Source organism: Guillardia theta (assembly GCF_000315625.1).
Source record: "Guillardia theta CCMP2712 unplaced genomic scaffold GUITHscaffold_39, whole genome shotgun sequence".
NCBI lineage: Eukaryota > Cryptophyceae > Pyrenomonadales > Geminigeraceae > Guillardia > Guillardia theta.
In genome coordinates, this window is record NW_005434635.1 from 355,350 (window position 1) to 374,577 (window position 19,228).

Genomic DNA, 19,228 nt, shown 5'->3' on the forward strand with positions numbered 1-19,228 from the left:
GTTAAGGGAAAAATCAGGCAGTACAAGGACCGTACAATCAGGAGAGTCGAGTCGGCGAGGAGGAGGTGACCCTTGACCAACTTTTACTCAAAGTTAAGTTAAAGATCAGTACGAGGACAATCAGGAGAGTCGAGGAGGCTTGACCCTGACACTGTCGCACAGGCCAAACGGCGAGAAGAGAAAAGACAGCGAGAACCAAACCCAATCCTGCCAACTGCTGCCCCCCAAACTTAACTGATACCTTCACTTAACTGCGCGCTGGACAATACCCCCCCGCCGCCATGCCAGCGATTCTTGCGTCGATCATGATGATTACCGTGGGATCACCCCCCATCCCTCCCTCCCTCTCGTCCTCCCTCCACTCCCTCGTTCCTGCATCTTGGGATTCCCGCTCCCATCAGCCACTCCGATTTTGCCCCCATCCCCACTCTGACCGAATTACCCTCATCCCCGCGCTGAAACGTCGAGAGAGTCAACTCGCGGTCAACTCTGAAACCTTTGACTACTTTTTTCAAGTCTTGCGACCCGGCCATGGCGGAGACTGGAAAGACGGCCAAGGAGAAGCAGGTGAGATGAGAACGTGTTGAAGACAGAGACTGTTGAGAAGATTGTTTGTGAAGTTGATCTGTTTTCAATTTACTCCGACTCGGCGAGTCCCTGTGTCCCATGATGACAACTCAAGTTGCAAACTAAAATCGCTGCCAGGAGTACAAACGGAGTTTGCTTGAAAACTTGAGCGAAGAGGCTGAAGATATCGGTGACTTTGCTCTCAAACCTTATCTCATGTCCATTCTCATTCTTGTTCCGTTAGTTGCGATCAATGCAAAGATAAACAAGGTAAGGCTGCTCACGGCGTCAAAAGTCCCAAAAATCTCAACCGCTTGCCTGCACAGACCTTGAGGGATCTCCGAAATCCTCCTGTGTATGATCTATCAGGGAAGGAGGGAGGAGAGAAGAACCTCTCCAACGCTGGGGTCGGGCTCCTGCTGAGTGCTCCTGAGAAGTCAGGTTCGCACGGGACGCACGTCATCGTAGACATGCTCGTTCCAGGTTCGTGCCATGTGCGGCTCCTGACCTTGAGGGATGACGCCATGCCAACGAGCAGGAGGCGCCGCGGAGAAGCAGTTTGCGGGAGTGATCCGACCTGATGACCTCATCACGGCCGTCAGGGTTGATCTCCAGCCTTCTGCCAAAGCCATGGGCTGATAGGATGTGACAGGACGACAGCAAGGAGACAGAGTTTACTTGCACCACAGGCTTGTCCGTGCAGCAAGTCAAGGACCTCATCGTGGGAGCTCCGGGCTCCACTATCTCCCTCCGACTGCGCAGTCAAGAGTCGGGGGTGAGAGAGAGAGTCGCAGGCGGTTGACAGAAGCTGATGGGAGACCGCAGGAAGTGTACGAATGTCGAGGTCTCATCAGGGGACTGGAAAAATTCAGACGCGGCGCTGAGCAGGATGAAAGGGAGAGGGAGCAAGAGAGAGCAGAGGAGAGGGTTGAAGAGACCGCTGTGGAGGAGCAGGCAGAAGGCGCGCCAAGGAGCAGAATCAGGCTCCAAGCAAAAATGCCATCAGTAGCGCCACCTGTTCAGCAGGTTACCTCCTCAAAGCACAGACGAAGCTGATGCTGTGGAACAGGTTGAGTTTCTTCCTCAAGTGAAACCTCAATCGCTAGCAGCCAGCAGAGGAGAAGAGAAGGAGAAGCCAAGCAAGAACTCCGGGGGCACTCCCGCTGGACGCTCTTGTGTGGACGTGTTGCTTATGCTGCTGGTTCTTGTCGGACTGGTGGCTGCCGTGCTGGTGCAGCTGCAGGTACACCGTCACTCAACTACGAGCTTGCGAGCTCACTAGTTGCCTTCCTGCGCTACCTCACAGGGCCAGGGCACACTGGCGGCCCATGAGCGGATGCTGAGGGAGGAGATGGAGGCTCAGTTCCATGAGAAGTGAGGGGCTGTCGTCCTCCTCCGAACGTGTCTGACGGGTGCTGGGTAGGGAGAAGAAGTTCAACTGCACTCCACTGGTTCACGCGGAGCAGCGCAAGTGACTCTCTAGAACTTTCATGGTTGCAGTCTTGACTCGAACATGCCCAGATGTCAAACAAAGATCGATCAAACTCTCAAGGTCCTACTCTGTGTCCAACTCTTTCCTTCCCTGTGACCTGCACATCGTTAACTCATACCCTTGTTTCCTAGGAAAATCAAAAAGAGTTCGCCACGCGTGAGAAACAGGTGTAATAGGGAGTATTCCTCCCTCCCTCCCTCCTTCCCTCCTTCCCTCCCTCCCTCCCTCCCTCCCTCCCTCCCTCCCTCCCTCCCTCCCTCCCTCTCTCCCTCCCTCCCTCTCTCCCTTTGCTCCCATACTACTCACTGGCCGTCGCTGCTCAACTTTGGACCAGCTACTGGCGAGCGCGGAAGCAACTTCGGCCAAGAAGTCATCGACAAAGGCAAAGGAAATCTTCAGGTTGCCTCCAGCCCTTGCGGTAACCGCTGCTGACATGCCAACCAGGCGTGTAGTTCACGAGTTCGTTGAGTATCACGACCGATGGGACGAGATGGTTGACCGAGGCGGAGGATGCGGCGGATTGACCTTGCTAAGCAGCCGCTCAAGTCCAAGAAGAACAGCCTAGAGGACGAATTTAGGTACAACTAGCTCCTTCCTTCCATTCTTCTATCGCATCCTTGACCTCCTTTTCTCCTTCGCACCCTCGTTCCATCCGTCAATCCCGCAGTCCTTCCCTCCCTTGCCAACCCCTTTCCTTCCTCATCCTCCACTTACTCGTGTCTGTGACCCGCAGGTCTGGAATCATGAAGCTACTCAAGAGGACGCGGGACATGGTGCACTGAGGCGGGGAGATCGACTTGCGTTGAGTTGCGCTCACATGAATCAGGAGCACTCGAACCCCCACAAGACCGTCACCGACAACTCCTGCTCCTCGTGGGACTGCCTCTCCTCCTAGCAGCTTCCCTTCGGAAGCTCCATTCAAGTGATGAACTTTTGTATTACTTTCAAAGTGTTTGGAATAATTCAAAATGATTTCGATCGTCTACCCGGCGCCCGGCGCTGCGCTCCTCGGCTTATCTCCCCGCAAGCATAAAAATCGTCTCCCATAGCAAGAGGTCACGAGGGTCCCGAGATGATATAGAGCGCGCGTGCAAAGAAAACTTTCACTGCACACAGCAGCACTGCTGCTTCGGAGCGACTCCCATGCTGATATCAGGCTTGTCTGGCAACTTGTTGAGCTCCTCGATGGATTCCATGGCAGAGGGTCGCTTGGCCGGGTCATGCTCCCACATGCGAGAGATAATATCCTCCAGCCCCTTCCAGCCCACGGCAGAGAGGGGAGGACGGTCGTGGAGGCTCTTGGGCACTGCACCATTCTGCAGGGCCACACGAATCTCGTTGAGGTCTTTGCCAGGAGGGCGCTGGGAGGTAGCGATGTACCACATTATGAGAGAGGCGCTGAAGACGTCAGCCTTCTCGTTGTAGTTCCCTTGCCGCTGGCTCAAGACCTCAGGAGCCATGTACCTCACCGTCCCTGTGTACCCCTTGTGGTGCTTCGTGTCGCGTTGCGACCTCTCCACCTTCTTGCTCATGCCGAAGTCTGCGAGCTTCAGCGTCTGCAGGTCCTTGGTGAGCATGAGGTTGGCTGGCTTCAAGTCTCTGTGGATGATGATGGGGTCGCGGTTGTGCAGAAAGTCAAGCGCACGGAGGAGATCGAGGCTCCAGCCGAAGATGGTGGGCTTGGGAAGCCGCGAGCCGTTCCTGCTGGAGATGTAAGTCTCCAGCGTCGGGCCATCCACGAACTCCTCGAAGATGATGGGGCTGTTGGGGTTGACGATGCATGCTCCCCAGAAACGCACGACGTTGGGGTGGGGCTGGACTGAAGTCAAGATCTCCAGCTCCATCACTAGATCCTTGTACGCTTGAGAGCCAGCATCCACTCCGTTCTTGAGCTGCTTGGCAACGCATGTCATGCCGCTGAGCTGGCACTTGTGAATGATGGCATTGGCTCCTTCTCCGATCTTGGGTCCCAGCTGATATTCAGATTCCTTGACTTCCCAATTCCCCTTGGTGACATTCCCGAATGTGAGGACTGGGCAGTGAACGGTGGTATCAACAACTGTGTTCATTCCTGGAAGAAGGGTGGCGGTGACTTGTGGTAACGGTGGACCGCGTTCTGTTATTCAACCGGCATGCTCATAACCCACCTGAGGAAAACGATTGTCAGCAACAAAGATAAGGCTTATTTCAAGAGAACTTGTTACACGTGAACTAGTCAAACTAATGCTCACCCTAAGGCCTATGATGACAACCATTATCTACCTATCATTCTGGCTTGCCACAAGCATACATACACAGTTTGCCTGCCCTGTGATTATATTCTCCAAGTGCTTATCCGTCTTTTTTCATCTCTTCCATCTCCTTAACTTTCTTCTTCGCCCTCCCCCACTTTTCCTCCCCCTTAGCCACTCTTCGTCTCTCCGTCTTTGGTCAACAATCTTCCCGTTCTCTCCTCTCTTTCAATGCATCCAATCTCTCAGAGTTCCTTCTTCTCGCATCTCAAAGAGCTTCCTGCATCAACCGCTCTCCCCACTTCTCCACCGGCACAATTTCCATCGCCATGTTTGACCCGCAGGCGTCAGTATTCCCCACATGACCCCACCCCTCCCCAACGGCCAGGTAAGGTACCCATGTGCGATCCCAGACTATTTTCACTCCTGGCCACTTTCCATGTTTCGATGGCATCTAGTCAGGCCCCACATGCCCTCTATCGCCATATTTCCTTGTCCATTCCTATACAAGTTCGCCTCCAGTCCCCATCCTTCCAGCCCAGCTTGTTGGAGCAAACCGCCCACCATCAACGTACTGAGTCAACCAGTTACACGGGTACCACCCCCCACCCCCGATATCCCTGGCGAGGAGTTTTAACTTAACTCTGCAGAGCTACAAGCTCGCATCCCTGAATGTACGTTACAGATGTAACGAAGAATGTCAACATCACAATGGCTTGCCGCATGCGTAACGGGTTGACCGTTACATTCCAAAGTTTCCCCAGCAACGGCGCCGCAGCCCGGGCTCAGCCGCTGCGGCAGAGCCGGGCAGAGCGACCGGGTACGGTCTTCGGAATCTGAGTGACTGAGTGCTGCCGCCCGAGTGGCCCGGCCCGCCGAATGTCCAGGCTGTTGCCGCGCAGTGCCGCACGGCACTTTTCGAACTTCGGAAGTTTCACCTGCCACAGGCTCAGACCGCCAAGTTCCGTCACGGAAGGTGACTGGCAGTGACTCTGCCGCTCTCGGATCTGGCCGCAGTGGTCGCCCGTCACTACGGTGTGAACTTCAGTCACTGGCTGGTCAACGGTTCAACGGGTACCGTGAGCAGAGCGGAATGATAGTATTTGTACCCGTAAGGCCTGCAGCCTGGGCACTGGACGGCACTCGCGGCTGTCACAGTGTTTGCCTTTGCCGGCGGCGGTCACGGTGGCATGGGAATCCGACGACGACCTTCAAGTTGGTGTCAAGATTCCGGTCCGTGGCAACTAGGGACTAGCCTGCCAAAAGTTCAGCACACCGTACATTGAAGACTCGCTTGAAGGACCTCAATGCAGAACTGAAACATTTGGAACAAAGCCCTATTGAGCTGGGTCTTAACTGACCAGCTCTTCAATGTGAAGACGACACACGTTCCTACCCTCCAACGTTTCTTGCGCAGCATTCAAGTTCCCCAACTGAGCGTTGACAGCAAGTTGCTCAGTGCAAGTGCTTCGACGTCGCAAATCTGCTGATGGGTTGCGGCACGGAGACCTCAAAGTTTTGTACTTTGCATATCAACGGGGTTGCCTGCCGCTACTCGAAGTTGGGCAGCCTCGGAAGCTGGATAATCTGCCAACAAGGCTCGCTGACGCTTGGAAAAGTTGACTCGAAACTACAAAAGCTGCCAGAGGTCCTGAAGAGGTTGGGCGATGGGATCCGGTCCTTGCCGTGAGCTGCGCCAAGGAGGCATTCTTCCCAGATCCCCTGCTTCATCAAGTACCTGTGAGTGTCCAAGAAGGAAGCCGGCATGGGGACGACGTCCCCAGCATGAACTCGCTGCGAGTTGATGGATCCAAATCAGCTCCATCATTATCCCGATGCCGGTAAGAGTGGCTGGCTGCGTGGTAGGTGACGTCCAATGAATGCTGAAAGATGGAATTTCCTCCCGCCCATCCAACAAACTTGGCATTCGCAGACCGGAACGCCGTGTAGGCCATGCCCTTCTGTGGGTTGAACCCACTCCCCCCATCACTACAAGGCAACGGGCGTGTGCAGTAAGCAAACTGAAGGTCCGTTGGACTGCAAGTCAGGTAAAGGCTCTGCGAAGATTGCTGTGGCCACTGAAACGCCTTTCCAAGGAGATGCCTTCCAGTGTTGCTGCAGTGGACAAATTTTTTCATGGCTTCCGGTCATGCTCCAGCTAACGGGGGCTACTGTGACAAATGTGATGGGTTGCTACGACATCCTGGGGAGGTGACACACATGGTGACCTGCAGGCACCGCAGCCCTTGACCGACGGAGGGATGCGCATGCCAAGTGCCGCAGTGAGGTATTAGTGACCGGGTCCGATCACCTGGCTTAACGCAAACTTGGCCCTGACTCGGAAAGCGGCAGCGCAGAGGAAGATCAATGATCATCTGTATGCTGCGTATGCTCAGCATGTCCCACCACAGGCTTTCCTACCCATCATCGCCTGCTCGCTTCCTGATCTTTGGTCAGCTCTGAGGGCTGCCGCAGTGCGCTGGTCACTACTGGCACAGTTGCAGACCGCAGTTGAGTGAAGGTATCAGTAAAGTTTGGGGGCAGCAATTAGAAAGATTAGTATTGGCGTCACGAATTTCTCAGTGTCTTGTATGTTGAAACCTCTTCGACCGCATCCTCGGTCATAATTTCGCTTAACATTGAGTAATATCATCGACAGTCAGTGACGGCAGCCTCCCGCGACACATGGTGTGACCCCGCCTCCGAGGCTCGGACTGCCTGGCACTACGGTACTGGCACTGATCGGACTTGAGCCTAGGAGCGAGGTCATCCCTACCTGAGTCCGGCCGGATGGGCGACTCGGCGACGCTGACGCGGCTGCCGCCGGCCAGTGTTGACACGGTTCCAGTCCGGGAGCCGCCGCCGCACTGCGGCACCGTCTCCGACCGTGAGTCACTGAGTGCCGCAGTGCTGATCATGGCAGTGTGAGAGTACGGTCTATCCCGGCTGCAACACTGTACGGTGGCCGCCCTGGTGACTCAGTGCACTCAGTGCCGCAACTTGTCAGTTGAGTGAAGGTATCAGTAAAGCGAAACTTGTCGGACGGCCGCTGAGTAATGTAGTCACTTGCGAGTCTTGGAGCGCCCGGATGTACGCCGGACCTAGATGCGGCGGCGCCAGGCACCCGGCGGCACCCCGCGGCGCTTCTGATTCCATCAGATGATCATTGTTCAACTTGTTAAAAATCATTGTTCAACTTTCAATCGGATCAGTGCCGATGATCTGAGTGCCACCGTGACAGCACAAAGGCAACTGCCTTTGTGATATCACAAGGGCAAACCGCAATAATAGATCTCTTAAGTTTAGGGCAGTGCGGCTGCAGATGCCTTTGGAACAAGATCACTCGTTATCGCCAAGTTCGAAACATGATGATGACAATGATGAATCACGCCACGGAGACTGTGCGATCATGCCAGGTTGCGACATTTGATATCCTTGAGTAAGAGGATTGCTCACAGGCAATCAAAACACAACATATGCAGTCTACTCATATATGACATTTTACATGGTAAAAGACTACAAAGCATCTTCATTCCTCATTTTAAAGGCGTGTGTGGACAAAAGAGGAATGTGTTGGAACTGCTGTTTCGAAATCACGAATTTAATTCAGAAAAAGGAAAGAATATCACAAAAATTGAATCTTACAAAGAAAAGTAAAGAATTACAGAATGTACAATGCATCGAACTATCGATGCTCGAGTATTGAAGGCAGAATCGCTTCTGTCCCTACTTCCTTCGAGGCGATTCGTTTGCGAAGGAGTTGAATTGAGCTCCACAACGCTGTAAGTTTCTTTCTCTTGCATTGAGAAAACGTCGTCCAGACCTTATCATCGAAATGGAAAGGCCTTGTTGCATGAGGATCCTCCCTTCTGTGTTGGGACTCGGATCCTTCAGCGTGGACTTCCGTCATGCTCGGTCGTGTTCTGCTTGCTTGCCTCTCCTTGGAGATCATATTCAGTTCAGTTACGTGCTCCGCTCCGTCAGCATCGTGATTGAATTGGTCAGCATGATACTGGTGACGTGCCAGATGTCAGCATGTCATGTACTATACCGGGTACTGATCTGCTGAAAAATGGGGTAGTACCTGCCGCTGCGTCGTTTCGGAGCAAATGTACAAGCCGTGACTGGGTGCGTCTGTCACGTAAAGTCAGGAAGTAGCAACGAAATCACTACCTTTCGGAAGGTATGCCTTGTCTTCTTCATATCCGCCTGAGTACCTTACAGCTGGTCTCGGACAAAACTACCGGCTCTTTGGACTAGACTGAAGGGGGTACACAATAAAGTCATGATACCAACTGGAGGAATTTGATGGTCAAAAAAGGATATGTGGTAGTAACGAAGAAATCAAAGCAATTACAGCATGGAAGGATCATGATAAAGTGGAAAATAACAACGATTCGGGAGTCAGCACCGTGACTGAGATACAGGTCATGGTTTCAGTGACTCTGCCCCGGCGCCGCCGGTCACTCCTGTCAAACTTGAAAGTTCATCGACGGTCATCAACGACCGTGACCGCCGCACCGGGGCGCGGCGCGGCCCGTGCCGCGCCGCACGCTCCCCCCCGGCGGACGGTCCCCAGGGGCCGGCACCCGGCGGCGCCCGGGCGGCCCGGGCCGCCGCTACCGTACCGCGGACGGTACCCGGCCCAGTGATGCCGGGACGGCGAAAACCCCAGCGTACTACCGTACACCGTTTGAATCATTTGAACGGACTCGGGCCCGAGTCGCCGGAATGCGCGGCCGCGCTGCCGGGCATGCCACGGATCATCGGATCATTGAGTCATGGCCGATGATGCCCGGGCCGGGCCGGTGACCACCGTAGGTGACCGCCCGGCGCCGTGAGCCTACGCGGCCCGGAGTCCGACCGGCCCGGTGACTCGAGCCCGGCCGCCCTCGCGGACCGTCCGATTCGACTAGAGTCCCCGAGTCTAGTCCGACCGAGTGACTCACTGTTCGATCATGGCACGGCGCGGCGGCGCCGGGCCGGCCGGAACCGAACCGTTCCCCGGGCCCCGCGGCCGGGCCGCCCGGCCCTCAGCCGACGGTCTGCGGAGTTGGATTTCCAGGGACCCGTGGTAGCGCGGGGAGCAGTGGGGGTAGGATAGAGCAACTTCCACGTGCAGAATTCAACGAAATATCACCCACCTATACCCCATAAATTATATAAGTAAGTAAATATTAGTATTATTTGTTTTGACTGTATACCTAATCATGGTAAATTACTGAAAACCCTATAGAAAGGTAGGAGCAGACTGGGCAGTCAACACTACCCCTTGCCGCGGAAGCTTCTAGAAAGTCTGGAGTGCTCTATGTCTGAGCGGGAAAGAACGCAGAGAAGATACGACAGGGAGCAAGTGGAAGCAGAAACAAAACTGAGGCATAACACTGTTCATAGACGAGTACATGTTGAAAGTGAATGATGATTGTTGTATGACCTTAACATGCAAAGGTTAGAATAGCAGAAGAAAGACGATGAAGGAAGGTAGATGACAAATTCATGTTCGGGTTGCGAAACATTTGAACACATAGGCAAAGTTGTACTTTCGTGAAAGCTTCGAGACATCTTCAGAAATGTGTAAATGTCACTTTCAAGATACAAATGGTATGAGCAGGCTTGTAGTTTACAAAGAAGATCGCTTCGAAGTTGATGCCCGCATCGTGGTACAAGGGCTTCAGTAACTGTTTGCTTGACAACAGAATGGCAAAGTTTGGAGAAGGTGATCCGCGATGGAAAGTTCAGGAGCTTGGAGAGGGAGGAAGAAACGTAAATGGATGGTAACCTTTCTTTCTGTCCTTCGTGCATTGTCCTCCTCCTACCCTCGCATGCTCTGGATTGGCTATTCTGACCATTCTGCAGGCATTGGACCGAGAATGATTGCTTTCCGTTCTTCAAAGAAGAGTTCCAAAAATCATTCGAAGGTTGTGCATCTACTTTCTCTCCTCTCCTCTCACAAACTGCAGGAAATTACGTGCTCCAGAATGTTCGAGACGCATTTCCGGGGTTGACAGGCGACCTCAATTGTTGGAAGGTCGACAAGTGCACTGGAGAAGCATGCGTCAACAGGAGGAAGGGGAACAAAGTTGTGCTGATCTATGAAATCGAGCTCGCAGTGAAATGGGAATCAACGCTGAAGAATGCTGCTGGAGAAGTGGTTTCGACCTCCAAGGGGACGTACGTGATGCCGTGCATCGATACAGTAGAGGATCTCGACAACTTTGAGATTCAAGTCAAGTTCAACAAGGAAGGGGCTGAGTTCAAAGCTGCCAACGACTTCGCCAAGACTCATGGTCAGAAGAAGGTGTGCAGCGAGTCAGGGGATTCTTCTTGTTCTGACTTGGGGCTCAAGGTTCGTGAGATCATAGTTGAGACAATAGAAAAATTGAAGGAACAAGCTGGTCAAACTTGTACCGATAAAGTGACCAGCTCGAACAACCGTGAGGCAGAGAAGGTGAACGCAGACAGTCTTGGTTGAGATTTATCTGAATGTCGCAAATAGCCCAAGTCAAACGGAACCTCTGACGCAAAACCCGAGGCATCGAAGCAGCAGGCTTCCAACGCTGATCACAAGGGAACTACCATTGAGCTGACAACAGAATTCAATGCTCCCGCACGCGAGGTATGAGTCAATGATGGAGCCGAGACCGTTACTGACCGTCCGCAGATCTTTGAATGCTTCACCATCCCGCCTAAGGTGATGGCGTTTACACAGAGCAAAGCTCAGGTGCAGCATAATTTGAGAGTCTGTCGTGAGAGTGAAGGTGCATGCAGGTTGGAACCTCCGTTGGAGAAGAGATCGTGCTCTTTGATGGAGCCATCGTTGGGAAGGTGTTAGAATGTGAAATGAACAGGTATCCATCTCTTCTGGAGTTTGTTCGGTCAATGCTAACAATGCCTCTCCAGCAAACTTGTCTGGGAGTGGAGACAAAGCTCCTGGCCAGCTGGAGTTCGATCCAAGTGCAGCCTTGAGTTTACCGAACCTGGGGAGGGTGCGTCATATGTGTGGAAACGAATCTTCTGTAAGGTTTCCTACAGGAACCTGTCGACTTAAACTAAAACAGACCGGCATCCCATACTCTGACGCTCATGGAAATCATGTAGAGCTGATTAGATTTGGCATTACTGTCTCTCTTTTGGTTGACTGCATACCCAGGACATGCCCCGCGTGGTGGAGGAAGGCTGGAAGCGCAATTTTTTTGACAGGATCAAGATGGTTTTTGGCTTCGGAGCACCAGAATTTAGTTAAGACGAATCAAAGAAAAACAAAGAATAACATCAGATTTTTGCTGACTCAGTTTCAACGTCCGACGGTACGGTCCCTGGGCCCGGCCCGGTGTGCCAGGGGCCGCGGCAGTGCCCGGCCGACTGCCCGGCCAGCGTGATCGGACAGTGTACGGTACCGTAACGACGGCTGCGCTGTAGGCCCTGAGTCTAGCCTAGTTGCTGAAGCCTTCACGGTTGCTGAGTACGGTACTCAACCGTTAATAGTGGTAGTAGTCGGACGGTCGAGTAAGCCTCCGTGAGTTCGACGGCCCATCAGCCAGGCTATTCACTGAGTCTAAACTCAGAGGGACGGTCTCACTGCCAGGCCGCGCTGCGGCCGCCGCTGACTGGCAGTCCCCGGAGTCCTCGTTGGCGCGGCAGCCTGAGAGTGGGCCCATCGCCGCCGGAGGCTGGCCTATCAGTCCGATCGCCACACCGAGGGCCCTCAGGCTGCCGCCGCTCGGAGCCTGCGGTTCGGGTTGCCCTGGCACGGTTTCGGCATTAGATGGGACTCAGGGCCAGCGTGACGCTGCTGACTCCGGCCCGGCGCATGGCCGGGCCCGGCACCGGGCGGTGCGGCAGTGCGGCATTCCGAAACGGCGCCGGGCGAGAGTCCGAAGTTCCCGAACTCGGAACTCGGAACTCGGCCCGAACTTCCTTGGACCGTCGGTTCGGAAGTTCATCATTGGAACTTGCCGCACTGCCGCACTGCAGTGCCAGGCTTCCGAACGGTTCCCGGGGCCTGAGTCACCCCGGGCCCGCAGTGACCGGGCCGGCCCGATCGGCCGGCCAGCCGGGCCGGCGGACCCGGCCAGAATGCCATCTATGGCCGCATCGCCGCACCAGACTTGCGCCAGCGAGGAGGAGGAGGTAGAGGAGGAGGAGGAGGAGGTGAGGACGACATGTCAAGGTACTCTAGTGCCGTAAAAGAAGTTCACGCGCAGATCCCGCAGGAACTTCAAGACATTTTACGCGTCTCCAGCTTTCTAAGGTGCTTTCCTGCCTACCATCTACCTCCCTTGCTGAAAGGATCATGGAAGGGATGCCGGCGATGGCGAGGAGGGAGGAGCTGGAGACAAGATCAAGAGACGTAGCAACGGATGTGAGATGGTAGCGATGGGATGCTCACCTCGTCAAACTTGTAACGCCTTCGTCCAGCGCATGCGACTGGAACCTCTCCCATGGCAGGGTTTTCAGGAGAGGACTTTAGGGTCCTTGGGAGGTCATGCCGGAGCAGCGGCAAGTCTCATGCGGAGATGTTGAATGAGATGTGACGGGCTGCCTCAGCTTTGTGTTCTGAAGCGACTGAATGCATTTGATGGTGACTGGGTTGAGATTAGGAGCCCGAATTCGAGGTGATTGAATAAGAATGAGAACATTTCCTGTATGATAACAGCAAAACTACCGCAGGAAACTTGTTAGGATCAAACTTGTGAAGTGCAGCTGCAAACCTCATGCTTGCTCCATCGCGTCCTGCTCTCGAGGCCGCTCCCTCCTTGTGCGACGTGGGATGATGGAGATGTTGAGGATTGGTGGACAGGAAGAGGATGGGAGAGTGACCGTGAGGAGGTTCGACGAGAAGCTCGAGTGTGCGAAGAGTGTGGTGCTTGCTCGCGTCTCAAGGATAGACTCCGAGGCATCGGATGAGAATGTCAGGTTGTCACATTTGATATCCAATGACTGTCGCCTGACTCGCTCCAGGGCGCTGACCTCATTTCCTTTCAAGAAGTTCGCCTTCGAAATGGTGACATGCTCCTATCTCGAGCAGCAGCTCTGATGACCAATGATTGAAGGATGACATGATCGGCGTGTGGGTTAAGAGCGCGAGATCGATATTAAGAGCGGCGACAGAGCGGGAGGAAGTGGAGGAAGAGGAGAACGACGGTGAAATGAAACCGTGCAAACTGATGACCGCCGTGATCTGACATCGTGCAGAGGAGATTGTAGATTGTCCGCAACAAGTGCGGCGGAACATATTCAAGGCTGGACATACCCTGGTTTTCTTTCAGGTCTTGTGCTTGCAATGTGCCATCAGTATTTAATTCTCCTTGTTTTCAGATTCAGAAAGTAGATGGAGCCATGCACAAACAATACTTTCTCATCGACTCGGATAGCACAAGAGTCACGCTTGAGGGGTCGATCAACGCAAAGGTCTGCCCTGTTGCAGATCTTTCCCTGTCCAACTCGATGCCTTAGGTCCCTCCTGTACCGCTCGAAGCATTCGCACCGCACATGAACGTCGAGATGGTGAAGTCTTTCTGCCCATCCTGTTTGAGAACACCATGATTGCCAAAACGCAATGCGATTATCATCACTGTCGTTTATGTGGAGGGAGGTAGAAGGACACGGACAAGGACCAGGAAGAAGGAAATGCTGCGAGGAGGAGGAGGAGGAGGAGGAGGAGAAAGACGAGGACGAGGACGAGGACGAGGGCGGGAGATGGGTAGAATCGATTTAACTTTCAAGCAGATCGTCACCTTGCACAAGTTGCTGCAGCCTCTGTTTCACGAGTCATTGCAGTCGCATGAAATGAACCTTTCTCTCTTGTTGTTCGGGCCGCAGGTGAGTAGAGGATGGTCCTCAGGTGCGAGAAGAGAACCTGACCATGATGTAGGGGACAGGAAAATGTTCTTTGATGCGGCACACAGCTGCTCGTCTTGGGGTGATGCGCGATTGCGATGATGGGGCGCAGTTTTGACTGTCTCTAAGGTGGATGTTGTGGTTGCAAACTGCGCTAAGTTCAAGATCGGAAGCAGCAAGCAAAAGGATGAAAGTATAGACAAGCTGCTTGAGGTGAACCTGCAATAGCGCTGAAAAGATATTTAACGAATATCTTCTCAAGGATTGCAAACTGCATGCTCCTTGCATCCTCCTCCTTCGCCGCTCAGAATTTTTGCTGGAGGATGAAGAGGGGGAAAGGCAGACAGGGGGAAAATGGTTGAGGCGGATCAGAGATGAATTGATCTCCTTTCATCACGACGGCAAGATGAGAGCATGCAAGAAAGTCGTCGTCGTAGCTTCTGCTGATGATGCAGAGAAGCTTTCATTGCAGACTCGGCAGCTTTTCACACACGATGTGGAAGTGAAGCGGCCGGGAGATGAAGAGAGGGAGGTGCTGATCGATTCGCTTCTGGACCTCTCGGCCAACGCCGAAGGAAGCTTGTCAGCAAAGGTATCCACATCCGATTAGAGTGCCTCCTGACACTGGGATCAGACAATCTCCTCGCAGATGGTGGGGAGGAGCCAAGAGGACATCATCGCCCTTCTCGTGAGATCAGACTCGCTGCCCTCCGTCTCCTTCCTCACGTGCCTCCAGTCCCGCGCTGCTTCTTTGCGCCACCTCAAGGGAAACATCCTCGCCGGGGAGTTGACCGCGGGCAAGCTGACGCTGGGGGACATCAACGAGGCCCTGGACATGCAGAAGGCCCAGCTCGCCACCGCGATCGGAACCCCCAAGGTGCGACGACAGGGAAAGAGGACGAAGAGGACGAGGACGAGGACGAGGACGAGGAGAATAAGAAGGAGAAGGAGGAACCGTATGAGGAGGTGGTGATGGAGGAGGAGGAGAACAAGCAGGAGGAGCAGGAGGAGCAGGAGGAGGAGACTTCCTGCTCTGTGCCGCCCTCTGTCCGCCTGACACCTGTCCCGGGCAGGTCCCAGACGTCAAGTGGGAGGACGTCGGGGGTCTGGAGGATGTCAAACGAGAGATTCTAGATACAGTCCAGCTGCCCCTCAAGCACCCCAACCTCTTCAAATCTGGTAGTAGTTTGCGGCCCAGCTACAGGCGGGCTGACGCCCCTGCAGGGCTGAAGAGCAGGTCGGGGGTGCTGCTGTATGGGCCCCCTGGGACTGGCAAGACGCTGGTGGCGAAGGCGGTGGCGTCTCAGTGTTCGCTCTCCTTCATGAGCGTCAAGGGGCCAGAGCTGGTCTAGTACTAACCCCTCGACTGCTGCTACGACCTCCCTCCTGTCCTCATCTTTCTCCCACTGCCATGATCTCCCTCCCTCCCATCTCGCCCTCCCACTGCCCTAATCCCTACCTTCCACCTCTCCTGCTTCGTTGTCTCGCATGTTCACCCTGCTGCTCATCCCTTCCCTCCTCTTTTGACTCCCTGCTCCTTCTCTGACCTCGAAGGCTAGATAAACATGTATGTCGGGGAAAGCGAGAAGAACATCCGCGAAGTGTTCAAGAGGTTCGAGCCTGAGCGCGGCAAGAACGAGAGCACTGACGGCAGAGGGTTGCAGGGCGCGAGAAGCTGTTCCTTGCGTCGTCTTCTTCGACGAGCTAGATTCTCTCGCCCCTAACAGGTCAAGGAGGAGGAGGAGGAGGAGGAGGAGGAGGAGGAGGAGGAGGAGGAGGAGGAGGAGGAGTGCTTGCTGCTAGCTTACCGAGGTGAGCAGGGGAAATGGGGCAGACTCAGGGGGTGTCATGGACCGAGTGGTTTCTCAGCTGCTGGCAGAGATGGACGGGATAAACGAGGGAGGAGGAGCAAATCTCTTCGTTATGGGCGCGACGAACCGTCCTGACCTCATTGACCCTGCGCTTCTCCGTCCTGGTGAGTTGAGGAATGGAGGAGAGGAGAACAAGATGAAGGAAAGCATGTACACGCTATTCCTGGTATGGAGGGTAGAAGACAGCTAGGCAGGAAGCAGGAGCAGGAGCAGGAGCAGGAGCAGGAGCAGGAGCAAGAGCAAGAGCAAGAGCAGGAGCAGGAAGTAGAAATGTTTCTGCTCATCACTCCTCTCCAGGTCGCTTCGACAAGCTGCTCTACTGTGGAGTTGGAGGGAACGCAGAGGCAGGAGGAAGCTTGCAAGCTCAGGCACAGCAAGGGTGACTACGATGGCCTCGCTGACTGCTGGCACAGGTCAAGGTCCTGACGGCCCTGACAAGAAAGATGAGGCTCGATGCTGACGTGGAGCTCGCAGAAGTGGCAAGGAGATGCTCGAGTGAGGAGCCGAGCTGTACCCCAGCAGCACTTGATGCCTGGCGCAGGCAACTACACCGGAGCTGACCTCTATGCTGTCTGCGCCGACGCATGGCAGAAAGCGGCAGAGCGTCTGATTCGAGAGGCAGAGGAGGTGAACGGCCCGTCCTCCCAGGAGGGAGGAGGAGGAGGAGGAGGAGGAGGAGGAGGAGGAGGAGGAGGGAGGAAGCCGCTGACCCATGAAGATGTGGTAGTTAGTCAGGTCTGCACTGCTGTCCTCTTGCCCATCTGACTGCTTGCAGTCGGATTTTCTCGAAGCTCAAGCAGCTATCGCTCCCAGCATCACTGACGAGATGCTTGCAAGGTAAACGACCTTCTGCTTCTCTTGTCCTCAGCTCTTCGTACCTCTGACTACACTCGGATCATGACTTCTAATTGTCTTGCACGTCCCATCCCATCCCATCCCCATCCCTCCCCTTCCTTGCGTCGCAACTGTCGCTGACTTTCTGCTGATTCAGCTACGACGATCTGCGCGTTAAGTTCTCAGCAAAGCCGAAAAGATGACTCATCGAGGAGAGGAGGGGAATGCAGCATCATAGTAAATACAAGTAACTCCCAGACCTTGCCCAAGGTCCACCGGCGGCCATCCGGGCCCACACGGTGCCGGTGGGCCCGGGGGGGATGTTCGGTGGCACTCAGAGCTGTGGCTCCCGGCCCGGCCGGGTCCGTTACTCACTGGCACCTTTGAGTAAAGAGGCACCGGAGGGCCCGGCTCAGCTGTGACGGTGACGGTTACAGTATGATTGATTAGATGTAACGTTTTCAACGTCCGTCCAGGCAGTTGGTTGAGTGAACTTTCAGGATTGCAAATCGGGGGGGTTGTGAATGAGAATTGGGGGGTAGGGGTAGTTCTTGTACCGTACTCTGAAACTGAGAAACAATGGGTGATTGTTAATTTTCAATGAGGTCCTGTCTCTGTAAATGGGGTAGGGTACCCAATGGGGGGTGGGGTAGGTTATGTTCCCCGACGGACAAATCAGGGCTCTTGCCAGCTTTCCCTCTCCTTCCCCTCCTCCCTTCCTACCCAAACACACAGTAACATACCCTCCTCCCTTGTCCTCCTCCTCCTCCCCCTCCCCGCTTCCTCTCCTCTCTCATCCTTCTCCTTCCTTCTCCTCCTTCCCCTCCTCCCTTATCCTCCTCCTTCAATTTCTTTTCCGTCTCCTCAAACATTTCAACTCCACCAGACTCATATCTGGACGCCAAGTACTCTCCCTTATTCTCTCCTAAACTCTCCTCTCTCCTGTCTTCTCTGTTCACTGTCTTGTCTCCCAACCATCTACCTGTCAAGATCTTAGCCTAGCTCACGGAGAAATGTCCATTCGAATGCGGCGGCAGAGCCCTCGGAAGGAGCTTCACGCTGTTGATTCCAGCTCACCTGGTCCTGGCATGTACAACGTCGGCACTGACCGCGATATTGGGAGGACCAAGAGCAGAATGCAGGAGTGGAAGTCGCCGATGCGAAAGGTGGAGTGGTGAGCGAGAGGAGGGGAGCGGGATGGTAGGAGGTTGACCGGCTCCCCTTGACCTTCAGGTTTCTGAGGAAGACAGAATCTGCAGATGTATCGTTCCCGCAGATGATGGACCACAACGGGATCGCGAGGTTGTCAGCAGATGATCTTATCGTTTGTGTGTGTTGAGCGTGAAGGCTGTGATCCACGTGCTCTTTGTACGGTAGTTGTATGTGTCGTTGACAACATCAACGTTTGTGTGATTGTGTGCGAGTCAAGAATCAGTATGAATATTGTCAGTTTGATGGATTGCAATGGTGCAGTTGATCACAGTTGTTGTCAGAGAATGAGAATCACTGTAATGATCATCCATCTACCAATCTCGCGTGCTGCGCTGATCTGGACGGGGCAGGACGATCATCAGGTCGGAGCAACGGCTCAAAACGACGATGGGGACGAGGAGCAGTCGCTCACCCCCGACGTGCTGGGACGGCAGGAGGCCGTCGGAGAAAATCAACTATCAGGTTGCTGGACTGTGCTGGGGGAGAGCAGGGAGTTTCAGTCTTTCTCACTTGTCTGCTTCTGCCGTCAGATCTTCCAAGTGATCCCTCCCTACTTCGCCAGCTACAACCTCGGCCCGGGGTCCTACGTGGTCCAAGACGACAGGGAGATCGGCAAGACCAAGAGCAGGATGCAGGAGTGGTACGACACTGAGGTCAACGTGAGGGTGAGGTGACGGGGATGGCAGGAAGTCGCCGCTGAGAGAGACGAGCTGGTTCAACAGGACGAGCGATGCTCCTTCCGACTTGTTCGCCTTCTCGCCCTTGAAGTGCGTTGACCCCTTCATACTCTTCGGAGAAGCAGCGGAAGGGGCGGGGGGGAGGGGGAGCGGGTTGGTGGGCAGGTGGGGGGGGGGAACACACACATCCATCCTTGAAGTTGTTACTATTCGCTCAATTTGATGCTTCAGTTCTCCCTCGCGAAACAGGACGGGCGGGAGGCACTCGCATGAAAGAGAAAGGGGCAAAGGGCATGTAGGAAGGCAACCTACCACTCTCTTCCACAGGGAGAGCAGGGAGCGACGTCATTCCCGGCAGAGTTTTCCTCAAGCTGGACCACGTCAGCGTTGGCAGCATGACCTCCGTTGGACCTGATTCGCAGAAGTCGCCGTCCGTCATGAAAGTCTTTCAACTCCAATCCAATGAGTCTTCGTTGTTGACCACTGATGTGGGGTTAGATGGGC

The 19,228-nt window shown here is 54.5% G+C and overlaps 5 protein-coding genes across 5 annotated transcripts; 4 read left to right on the forward strand and 1 right to left on the reverse strand.

Moving 5' to 3' along the window:
* Positions 1–531: 531 nt before the first annotated feature.
* GUITHDRAFT_139605 (hypothetical protein) lies at positions 532–2,841 on the forward strand (the record flags this gene model as incomplete). Its single annotated transcript, XM_005831601.1, has 15 exons — positions 532–567; positions 706–837; positions 894–1,050; positions 1,106–1,170; positions 1,220–1,342; positions 1,393–1,593; positions 1,637–1,810; positions 1,874–1,941; positions 1,991–2,038; positions 2,068–2,119; positions 2,191–2,226; positions 2,394–2,458; positions 2,504–2,552; positions 2,597–2,637; positions 2,793–2,841. 15 exons carry the CDS (start codon positions 532–534, stop codon positions 2,839–2,841), a joined length of 1,296 nt encoding a protein of 431 aa, XP_005831658.1.
* Positions 2,842–3,162: 321 nt separating this feature from the next.
* On the reverse strand, positions 3,163–4,128 carry GUITHDRAFT_72031 (hypothetical protein; the record flags this gene model as incomplete). The annotated part of the gene is made up of 1 exon (XM_005831602.1): positions 3,163–4,128. The coding sequence occupies one exon, from the start codon at positions 4,126–4,128 to the stop codon at positions 3,163–3,165; it is 966 nt and encodes a 321-aa protein (XP_005831659.1).
* A 5,859-nt stretch (positions 4,129–9,987) lies between these two features.
* Positions 9,988–11,533, forward strand: GUITHDRAFT_72003 (hypothetical protein; the record flags this gene model as incomplete). The annotated part of the gene is made up of 8 exons (XM_005831603.1): positions 9,988–10,064; positions 10,147–10,270; positions 10,328–10,588; positions 10,931–11,011; positions 11,059–11,138; positions 11,191–11,276; positions 11,323–11,384; positions 11,441–11,533. 8 exons carry the CDS (start codon positions 9,988–9,990, stop codon positions 11,531–11,533), a joined length of 864 nt encoding a protein of 287 aa, XP_005831660.1.
* Positions 11,534–15,203: 3,670 nt separating this feature from the next.
* Positions 15,204–16,842, forward strand: GUITHDRAFT_72069 (hypothetical protein; the record flags this gene model as incomplete). The annotated part of the gene is given in 8 exon segments (XM_005831604.1): positions 15,204–15,476; positions 15,690–15,742; positions 15,795–15,857; positions 15,948–16,105; positions 16,299–16,327; positions 16,415–16,462; positions 16,476–16,721; positions 16,777–16,842. Coding segments are annotated over 8 exon segments (936 nt in total), but the record flags the coding sequence as incomplete, so codon positions are not given.
* Positions 16,843–17,848: 1,006 nt separating this feature from the next.
* Positions 17,849–18,823, forward strand: GUITHDRAFT_139609 (hypothetical protein; the record flags this gene model as incomplete). Its single annotated transcript, XM_005831605.1, has 4 exons — positions 17,849–18,009; positions 18,069–18,165; positions 18,329–18,712; positions 18,734–18,823. 4 exons carry the CDS (start codon positions 17,849–17,851, stop codon positions 18,821–18,823), a joined length of 732 nt encoding a protein of 243 aa, XP_005831662.1.
* Positions 18,824–19,228: the final 405 nt, after the last annotated feature.